At 52.0% G+C, this 10933-nt stretch overlaps 1 protein-coding gene across 1 annotated transcript; it reads right to left on the bottom strand.

Annotated features, from left to right (window-relative positions):
* Window positions 1-121: 121 nt before the first annotated feature.
* On the bottom strand, window positions 122-4100 carry FKBP11 (FKBP prolyl isomerase 11). Its single transcript, XM_002711053.6, has 6 exons — window positions 3891-4100; window positions 3618-3683; window positions 3104-3191; window positions 1893-1926; window positions 1526-1596; window positions 122-360 (listed from the first exon to the last, which is right to left on the bottom strand). The coding sequence occupies exons 1-6, from the start codon at window positions 4017-4019 to the stop codon at window positions 143-145; spliced, it is 606 nt and encodes a 201-aa protein (XP_002711099.1). The 5' UTR covers window positions 4020-4100; the 3' UTR covers window positions 122-142.
* Between the last annotated feature and the right edge of the window lie 6833 nt (window positions 4101-10933).

Below are 10933 nucleotides of genomic sequence, written 5' to 3' on the forward strand. Positions count from 1 at the left end.
AGAGAGGGGACCCAAGATGGCCATCGACCCCCCAGGCCAGGGAAGATCCAACCTAACACTTTTTTTTTCCTGCTTCATTCCCATTCACAAAAGCAGTCCCAGGAAGTATCAGGCGAAGAAGTTGTTCTCTGAATGACATTATTTATTTCTTTTTGCTCTTATTTCGCTTCTCTTCCTTGAGCTTCTTTTTGGAGACTTTGGGTGTGTTGGCCTTTTTGTACAGGTGATAGCCAATGAGGCCCAGGAGGGCTGGCACCATGGCCATGCCTAGCAGTGGCAAGACGCCCTTCACCAGCTTGTGCCAGTAGTTGGCTCGGATCAGGGCAATCAGCTCGACGTCATACTGCACCACTGCATCCGCTGGAGAGGCAGAGGGGAGGTGAGGGTGAGGATCTCTGAGTGTTTTGCTCAGGGTTCTGAATCTGAAGGGAAACAGGAAGGGTGGGCCGCAGCAGAGCTAACCAGAGAAGCTGGCAAGATTGAGACGTGCAAAGGCAGAGGGGGAGTCATGAGCCATCCCGTGACAGACGCACTTGTGGACGTGTCTGGTCTGTGTGAGGGCAGAGGAAGGCTGCAACCAGGACACGCACGGGCTCTTCTCCATTTCTAAGCGACAGAATCCTTTGTGCCCCCACTTCAACCAGGGAACGGGCCAGAATCTTTGCTGGGCTTTAACTGGATTCAAACTAGACATGGTTTTTTGTTTTGTTTGTTTGTTTTTTACACTTGTTCTTAGCCAAAAGGCCTAGAAGCGATAACTCATGTTTTTTCAATTCCACCCACCAGTGAACACACTCGTGATGGTTACAAGGAAGATAGGATGTTCAACATAAGAGCTGGAGAGGGAAAAGGATGTGGCTTAAGAGGAGCAGGTGGAACAGGACTGTGTGGGCAGGACAGCAGCCGCGGGGATGGGAGGTTGCAGAGCCTTGGGTAGAGCAGTTTCTGTGGTCCCCTTACCCTGTTTGCCAGGCCTCCCTGTAAGCTGGGACTAGGACAAGAGTTAGGACCCCAGCAGCTGGTGGAGTGCAAGCCATTTTAGCTAACAGAACATTGGTTATAACCAAAGGCAAAAGACAAGCATCTTGAGAAAGCTTTGCAGGTTTCAGTCCTTTAAGAAAAGTTAGTAGCAAGTGAGTGTGATCTGTGACTGGTTTTAACATTACGAGATGGCCCGACTTTTTTTTTATTTATTTTTTTTTCCCGACTTGGTTTTAAAATGTCACTTTTGGCTGCTTTTCTTTTTGAATTACTAGACTGCTCTGGGAGGGGTGGCTCAGGCAGGTGTTTTTGTTTTTTCTCCTAAAAAGATACCAGCTCCAGAGGTCTGGCTAGGTGACGAGTGTCCAGCCTGTTGGCAGGCTGCGAAGAAAAAAGATGGCCCCCTGCAGAAGGAGTCGCAGCCACTCTTGTACTGCCCAGCAAATTTAGCCTGGACCTCCTCAAGCTCAAGACAGCGTGTCGCTCCTTGCAGCTCTTAGGGACTGGGTACCGTGATGGCCGGAGAGAGACCCCGCCACATTACCTGGGATAGACGGTGGAAAGCCCCGTTTCCCATAAGCCAAGTGAGATGGGATGATTGCTCTCCTCTTCTCTCTAGGGAAGAAACACGAGTGGAAGGCGGGCCAGCAGGCTCTGGCTGAGGCTCTCCTAACACAACCCTCTCCATATTCACGCCCTGAACACAAACTTTCCCATAGGCCTCTATTCCTCCAACAAACCCCCAGCCACACCCAGATGCCCTCAGGGGTTTCACTGGGGCTGGACCTGCCCAGGGCAAAGCTAGGGTCCTCTCTCCCACATTCTCCTGCCTCGCTGGGGAGCAGGGGTGGCAGACAAAGCCTCTGTCCACGCACAGGCAGTACCAGACCCGCCCCTGCCCAGATACTCACCCCACACACATGTCTAGAAGGCTTTGCTCCAGACCTGAGGAAGAAGACATAACTGAACCAGAAGCCATCCACGGTCCCCAAATGCCAGGGGAGGAGGCTCAGAGACTCTCGCCTGACCTCCAATTGCGCTTTTCCTCACTTCCCAAGCCCCTGGCTTCCACTGAGGAGTGGGTAACAGCAGTATTAGAGGTGGGGCTTGGGGACAGACATCGTGGCACAGTGGTTGACCTGGGGCTTGCCATGCCCACGTCTCTTACTGGAGTGCCAGGTTCAAGTACTGGCTCCTCTGCTTCCAATCCAGCTCCCTGCGAATGCTCCTGGGAGGCAGTGACTGATGGCCCAAGTGCTTAGGTCCCTGCCTGCCACCCACCCGGACTCCCAGCTTCCCTAGCCCTGGGGAACATTTGGGAAGTTGCAGGGGAAGAGTCTCTGTGTCACTCTGCCTTTTTTTTTTTTTTTTTTTTTAAGAATTATTCACAGAGCTGGCGCTGTGGCGCAGTGGGTTAAAGCCCCGGTCTGCAGCACCAGCATCCCATATGGGTGCCGGTTCAAGTTCTGGTTGTTCTACTTCTGATCTAGCTATGGCCTGGGAAAGCAGTAGCAGATGGCCCAAGTCCTTGGGCCCCTTCACACATGTGGGAGACCCAGAAGAAGCTCCGGCTCCTGGCGTTGGATCAGCACAGCTCCAGCTGTTGTGGCCATCTGGGGAGTGAAACAGCAGATGGAAGACCTCTCTCTCTATCTCTGCCAATCAGTAACTCTGCCTTTCAAATAAATGAATAAATCTTTTTTTTAAAAAAACAATTATTCATTCAACTCGTTTAAGAGAGAGGCCTCCTTTATCTGCTGGCTCACTTCCCAAACACCTGCAACACTCACGGCTAGGCCAGCCTGAAGCCAGGGCCTGGAAGTCCATCTGGGTCCCCGATATGGGCAGCAGGGACCCAAGCACTTGAGCCATCATCCATCCACTGCCTCCCGGGCACATTAATGCGAAGCCGTATCTGCCAAGCGTAAGAACAGGTACTATGACGTGGGACATGGGGCGTCCCAGGTAGCGATTCAACCCTTGCACAATGCCCACCCCCACTCTGTCAAATAAGAGAAAGAAGCAAGGTAGCTGGTGGAGTGCTGGGGTCTCACTCATCCTGGGGGGCATTTCCAGGGCAGCTTAAGGGATGAAGAGGGAATGGGAGGCACGGGTCACGTACCTGGGATCACCTGCTTTTGGCCAAGTTCTATAATCAGAGGGTCTCTGGTCAGAGAGGTGTCAATTATGCGTCCATCTACCAAGCTGCCCTAGGGGGGACGAGAGCATCAAGTACACACCTGGTACCTCCCCCTCTCTGGGGCGGGCCACACACACCTGGGCCGCTGGAGCGGCGGCCCCTCCTCCACCGCTGCAGTCCAGCGGCTCCCCTCGGGGGCAGAAAGGAACAGGAAGCCCCAAAGGGCTGGCACTTCTCAGAGATCCCTCCACCCTGCGTTTCTCGGTGTCGGGAGGAACTGGCGGAAAAGCAGGAGGGGAAACGGGCGGGGTGGGGAGCACCCCTTCCCCCCACTCCCCGTACCCTACCGCCGACACGTGCTCGACGACCCTGGAGCCCAAGTTTCTTCTCCCCGACCCGCTTGCCACGTGTCCAAGCCAAAGCTGACGTGTTGCAGCAGGGCGCCGCCCCCTCCCAGGCTCCGCCCCAGCACCCCCCACCCCCCGAGACCCCTCACCGTGTAGTGTATGTGAAGCGTGTCTCCAAAAGCAGCGGGCTCCGCGCACGGCTCGGGGGGCTGCACCTATGGCCGGACTGCAGGGGTCACAGATGCTCCTCCAAAGATCCCGTTCTGGGTCTCGAGACCCAGCACCTCCCCCCCAACTCGGTCCCCGCACTTGCTCTCCCCCCAGGCTCCCGTTCCCAAGTTCCTTGAAGCCCCCTTGCCCCCCCCCCCCCCCCACACACACACAAGCTCGGCCCTTGGGTTCCGGGGCCAGCGCTGCCTCACCAGGGTCTCCACTTGGAGGGTCCGTACGGGACTTTCGGTTTCGAAGCCGGCGTCTGCCCGGCACACCGCCCCTCTGAGCCACAGCAGCAGCAGCAGATGGAGCGGAAGGCGCGAGGGGCACAGGGTCATGGCTGGACGCGGCGCAGGGCACCGGGGCGCCGGGACAGGCTGCTAACGTTGCGGCCGCCGGGACAGCGTTCCCTCGGCGCCGAGGCCAGACGGGACTTGGCGGGCGGCGAAGCGCTAGCTCCTCCTCCTCCTCCTCCTCCCACAGCCCTTCCTCCACTAAGTCCCCACCTCCTTGAGGGAGGAGGCCGCGGGGCGGGCGGCGGGTGGCCCTCCCCTAGCCGCTCGGATCGGGAGGTCGCAGATTCTGACCCCCCCGTCCGTTAGCCGTTCCGTCCCACGACGACGAGGGGTGGGCCGCAAAACAGAGCCATTCGCTGCTGTCCGGCCCTGAGAGGTTACAGCTTGGGAGCAGGGCGTTCAGGTTAAGCGAACTTGCCCTAAGGGAGTCAAAACTCAGATCGCCCGAGTCCAAGTGCATTGCTGTGTCTGCCCAACCTGGCGGGGCCTAGCCAACCCACCCCGTACCCACAATTATCAATGGTGCCATCCTTCCCACTTCCACCTCTTCGGCTTGAACTTCTTAAAAGTTATATTATCCGAAAGCAGGCCAGCAGCTGTCCTACTCTGGCCTTTGGAAAGCTAACTGAAAAAGGCAACAGCCTATTTTCTTGTACAATGGGTGAATCCCTGATCTCCCCTGAGGCTGCCAATTCCTTTCCCCTTTCATTAACAAGAGGGTGTGTCTGTGCAAGGACTGTAGTTTTTAAAGATTTTATTTATTGGAAAGGCAGAGTTACAGAGCAATCTGGTTCACTTCCCAAATGGTCACAATGGCCAGAGCTTGGGCAGACCAAAGCCAGGAGCCGAGAGCTTCTTCCAGGTCTCCCCCATGGGGGTATAGGGGGCCAAGCACTTGGGCCATCTTTCACTGCTCTCTCAGGCCATTAGCAGGGAGCTGGATTGGAAGTGGAGCAGCTGGGACTCAAACCAGTGTCCATATGGGATGCCGGCATTCCAAGCAGCAGCAACACTGGCCTCAAGGACTTAAAAATTATCCCTGGTGATCCCACTCTGCATGATTTAAATCCTCACTGATCACTCAAGCCTTGACATCTGGATTCTGCTCCCTCAAAAGTTACCACTACTCAGTCATCACTCTGTTGGGTCTTTTGTTGTTGTTAATATTTATTTATTTGAGAGGCAGAGTTACAGATAGAGGGAGAGACAGAAAGGTCTTCCATCTGCCAGTTCACTCCCCAGATGGCCACAACAGCTGGAGCTGAACTGATCCGAAACCAGGAGCCAGGAGCTTCTTCCAGGTCTCCCATATGGATGCAGGGGCCCAAGCACTTGGGCCATCCTCAGCTGTTTTCCCAGGCACATTAGCAGGAAGCTGGATAGGAAGTGGGGCAGCTGGGACATGAACTGGTGCCCATATGGGCATCACAGGAGGAGGCTTAACCTACTACACCAGTGCCAGCCCCTGGAATGCTACCTTGTGAGGGATATGAGTTACCCAGATGTATCCATTTGCTAGAACCTATCAAGCTGTACATGTAATACTTGCACATTTCACTGTATGTAAATTATAATATCAATTTAAAAAATTTAATGATCACAAAACTACATTTCCAAGTCTCCCTCAAACTAGATATGGCCATCAACTACATTTTGGCCAATAAGCCATAAACACACATGTTGGAAGTATCATCTTGGCCCTCCAAGAAAGCTCTTTAAAGGGTTAATTAGCTAGGGGAAGCATTACTGTGTGCACCTTCCCTTCCTTTCTGCTGCTGCCTGGAATGTAGATGATGGGTGAATTACGCTCTAGCACCTGCAAGTGTGACTAAAAGACCACAAGGTGACCACAAAGACGGAAGCCGTGTGCAAGGATGTGAAGCAAAAAGACAGAAACGGAAGTCCCTGGTAACTGGAGAGTCTCCCACCAGAAACCTCTTTAAAAGAAAGAAAAAAGATTTATTTATTTGAAAGGTGGAGTTAGAGAGAGGGAGAGGGAGAGGGAGAGGCAGAGGCAGAGAGAAGTCTTCCATCCACTGGTTCACTCCCCAGATGGCTGCAACTGGCTGGGGCTGGGCCAGTCCGAAGCTAGGAGCCAGGAGCTTCTGGGTCTCCCAGATGTGTACAGGGGCCCAAGGACTTGGGTCATCTTCCACTGCTTTCCCAGGCCATAGCAGAGAGCTGGATCAGAAGAGCAGCAGCTGGGACTTGAACCAACACCCATATGGGTTGCTGGCATTGCAGGTGATGGCCTAGCTTGCTATACCACAGTGCCAACCCCCAGAAACCTCTTAACTGAGGTAGAAATGAACTTATTTAAGTAACAAGCCCTTCCTTCCCAGTCTTTCCCTACTTTTGACCATTCTGTATATTGCTGCTATATAACCTGCCCATTAAACAACGTTATCATGGGAGCTGGCACTGGCACAGCAGGTTGAGCACCTGCCACCCACGTGGGAGACCTGGATGAAGCTCTAGGTTTCTGACTTCAGCCCGGCCCAGCTCTGGCCATTGCAGTGCACCCAGATGGAAGATCTCTTTCTTTTTCTCTCTGTATAACTCTGCTTTTCAAATAAAAATGCTTAAAAAAAAAAATAGAGAGCTTGCCATGGCCCCACACTACCCAAGGAACACAATTTTGACTCCTTGTTATCCCAACTCAAAGCTCTTGTCATCTGGCCCTATTTTTTCTTTTTTTTCAACTTGTCTCTATTCCATTGCACTGAAAGCCTTTTAAAGATAGGAACCTCCAGTGTTTCATTTTTATAGGCTCACTGCTAGTGTGGTGTCTGGCATGCACATGCTGACTGACTGTTTCTGAGTTGAACCGAATCCTCTTCCTGCCCAGGAACCTGTGTGACATGTCCCCATCTCTGCCCTGGCTCTTCTTCCACCTGTCAGGCTTCCTCCAGGCTAAGCGCAAACACCATCTCCTCTTTAGTTCTGAGAGATCCTTAGCTCCGAGTGACCACTGCTATTTCTGAACTCCAGAAATCCCTGTCCCCGTGTCACAGTTGTAAAATCTAACTATAATAAGACAGAAAATCTTTAAGACAAATATATATACCCTTAATAAAGCAAGTAGCAGAACAATACATGTAATATGAGCCAATCTGCTTTTTAAAAAAATATTTACTTATTTATTTGAAAGATAGTTACAGAGAAAAGGAGAGAGAGAGAGAGAGAGAGAGAGAGAGAGAGAGAGAGAATCTTCCACCAGAAGAGGAGGAGGGGAAGGGAGGGAAGGGGAAGAAGGGAAGGGAGAAGAGGAGGAGGAGGAAGCAGCAGAGGGGAGAGAGCGAGCGCTTCCATCCGCTGGTTCAATCCCCAGATGACCACAATGAACAGGGCGGGGCTAAGCCAGATCCAGGAGCTTCATCCAGGTCTCCCACGTGGGTGCAGGGGCCCATTCCGCTGCTTTCCCAGCCCATTACAGGGAGCTGGACTGGACGTGGAGCAGTGCCCATCTGGGATGCCAGCATTGCAGGCGGCAGTTTAATCCGCTATACTACAATGCGGACCTTGAGCTCATTTGCTTTTGAACCCTTCCTCTGAGGTGTTCAGGTACGTGTAAGAGCTGATGGTGGTAAGGTTTGGGAGAGGAATGACAAGGGTAGAGCGAACACACACCACAGGTTGCTCTGTGGATTTGTTTGGATCTTTTACATTAAAAAGGACTTTGGTTACAGAAATCATTTTTAAATTAGATGAATGAACAGAATGTGTAGGTGGTGTTGAATGAGTTGTTCTGACAGAGCTGAAGAAGCCAGAGTTGAGGACGGGGCGGGGGGGGGGGGGGACTGCTTGTGGTTCTAACCTCCAGATCAGGGGCAGCTTCGTGGAGGAAGTGAAACTAGAACTAGATCTTAGAGAGGGGTTTTTAAACAAGTGAGGGAGAGGGAAAATATGATTGGACCAGTTTGGTTCAAGACAGGATTTGGCCAAAACAGTTGAGAGGGAGCTGGAGAGAGCTCTGAATAGAAGACCAAGGCAGCGGGAACACACTGGAAATTTCTGAGCAGAGCGGGGACAGGGCACGACACACTGATGCATCAGCTGATCGGAATGGTGTCATAAAGGTGGAAGGTTACTGTCTTGTCCAGGCCTGAGGCTTTGCTCGGAACCTGAAGGGGAGGGTGGCGTGGGCTGCAGCAGGAATGTAAAGAGCAAAACTATTTAAGAAAACCAATGCCCACCCACAGAGGGCAGCATCAGCCCACATGGACCAGGAGGGACGGAGGAAGGAGCTTTTTCCTTGGAGGACACTGAGAGACAGGAAGGTGAGACCCTTAGGGAAGAGTAGGGGACCTCAACCCTGGCTGGAGGCACAAGGAGAAAAGCCTCCACGCTCAAAGGCATTTTTGAAGGCAACAGCCATCTGGCTTCCAAGAATCACAAGGTCCCCTCCCTGCCTGCCCCCGGCCATGCTCAGTTTGGTTAAGGACAATGATGTTTATTCCTCCATCCATTCATCAAGTTTCTGTGCCTAGTAAGTCCTAGACAGGAAGTAGGCTACTGCTTTTTCTGTGTTTTAAATGTATTTGTGGGGCCAGCGCAGGTGAAGCCGCCACCTGCAGTGTCGGCATTCCATATGCATGCCGGTTCAAGTCCCGGCTGCTCCACTTCTGGAAAAAGCTGCAGAGGATAGCCCAAGTCCTTGGGCTCCAGTACCCACGTGGGAGACCCAGAGCAAGCTCCTGGCTCCTGGCTTCAGATCAGATCAGCCCAACTCCAGCTGTTGCGGCCATCTGAGGAGTGAATTAGCAGATGGAAGATTTCTCTCTCTCTGCCTAAGCAGAGATAAATGTTTTTAAGTAAATGTTTTTAAAAATATATTTGTAGCAAGTTAATAAATAAAAAGCCTAGGAGTTAACAGTTATATATGCAAATCTGGACTCAAAAATGTCATGCCACATTTTCAAAGGCACCCATACCCTGCTGACTACATTTTTTTTTAAAGATTTATTTATTTATTTGAAAGGCAGAGTTGCAGAGAGGCAGAGAGAGACAGAGAGAGAGATCTTCTTCTATCTGATGATTGATTCCCCAAATGGCCACAACGGCTTGGGCCATCTTCTACTGCTATCCCAGGCCATAGCAGAGAGCTAGATCAGAAGCAGAGCAGATAGGACTTGAACCGGTGCCCATATGGGATCCCAGCACTGCAAATGGCAGCTTTACCCACCACACCACAGCGCTGGCCCCTGACTAGATGTTCTGAGGTATGTACATACCTCATGTACTTTCTCCCAGGAATGCAGCTGTTACCTCCCTCCTGCACTTTTCCCCTTTGGCTGTTCTAACCAAGAAGGCATCATCTCATCACTGCAAGGTCAGACAGAGGCAGAGACTCCCGCCTCCTATCTGTAACCAAAAGCCCACAGTGTCCTTGATTAGGAAGTCTGGAGGGGCTAGTGTTGTGGCGTAGCAGGTCAAGCCTCCGCCTGTGACATCAGCATCCCTATGGGCACTGGTTCGAGTCCCAGCTGCTCTACTTTCGATCCAGCTCTCCTCTTTGGCCTAGGAAAGCAGCAGAAGATGGCCCAAAGTCTCTGGGCCCCTGCACCCACGTGAGACCTGGAAGAAGCTCCTGGCTCCTGGCTTCAGACTGCCCCAGCTCCAGCTTTTGCGGCTAGTCAGGGAGTGAAGCAGCAGATGGAGGATCTCTCTGTTTCTCTCTGTAACTGTCCCTTTCAAATAAATAATTTTTTTAAAATTAATTAATTTTTTATTTTTTGACAGGCACAGTGGACAGTGAGAGAGAGAGAGAGAACAGAGAGAAAGGTCTTCCTTTGCCATTGGTTCACCCTCCAATGGCCGTCGCGGCTGGCGAGCTGCAACCGGCGCACCGCGCTGATCCGACTGCAGGAGCCAGGTACTCATCCTGGTCTCCCATGGGGTGCAGGGCCCAAGGACTTGGGCCATCCTCTACTGCACTCCCGGGCCACAGCAGAGAGCTGGCCTGGAAGAGGGGCAACCAGGACAGTATCCGGCGTCCCGACCGGGACTAGAACCCATGTACCGGCGCCGCAAGGCGGAGGATTAGCCTAGTGAGCCACGGCGCCGGCCTTCAAATAAATAAATAAAATTTTAAAAACAGATTTAAAGTGAGACAACAGGGCTGGGATCTGGCCCTCCTGCCTTCATTCCCCTTCAGAGCTGGAAAAGCAGCCCACCCAAAGACATGCCTCCCTGGGACAGGTATCCTCCTACACTGTCATTCTCTGATTGGAATCCCAGAGGTTTCCAGAGCATCCCAGAAATGGAACCCTAGGCCCCTCCCCGAGTGCAGTGCTCTGACCCATTTTTAGCATGGGCCTAAAAACGTAAAAGGTACTAAAAATGAGTTGTCTGCTTTCTGCTCTCTCAGCGATTGAGGTGCCTGGACTGGAAGTGATGCGTGCAAGGGCGTTCTCAGGGCCTTCAGACCTTAGACCTCAACACAGACATAGAAAGAAACACAGGGAATAATTATGCCCTGCATCTCACCTGGGCGATCTAAGCCCTACCACTGATCTTCTTAGGTTCTCTGAGGAAGACGGGTTGCTGTTCGTCCTATAAACTGGCTTTGCAAAGCCTTTCTCTCCCAGGTGAGTCTCTTCATCCCGGGTTCCCCCAAAGAAGCTCAAAGCTCTAAGCAACTGCCACAAGAGGGCACCCCTCTACTCCTTCCTGGCAGCCTAAACTTAGACTGAGGACAGAGAGGAATGGGCTATCTTCTTCCTAGGTGCTCAGGGCCTGCCATTTAGCTGAAGCACTCTCAATTATCATTATCCTGTTTTTTAAATTAATTATTTTCTATTACACATTTTTTAAGAGGGCAGATGTGTATCTGCATCTCTCTATTTTTCTTTCAAAGAAATAATAACTCTTAAAAAGAGGAGGAGGAGGAGGTCAGGTCACAAAGGGCCGTGAAGAAAATTAAGGATTTTGACTTCGTGTAACAGCAAGAACTG

Source organism: Oryctolagus cuniculus, chromosome 11 (assembly GCF_051225735.1).
Source record: "Oryctolagus cuniculus isolate XC-2025 breed Fujian yellow rabbit chromosome 11, ASM5122573v1, whole genome shotgun sequence".
Taxonomy (NCBI): Eukaryota; Metazoa; Chordata; class Mammalia; order Lagomorpha; family Leporidae; genus Oryctolagus; species Oryctolagus cuniculus.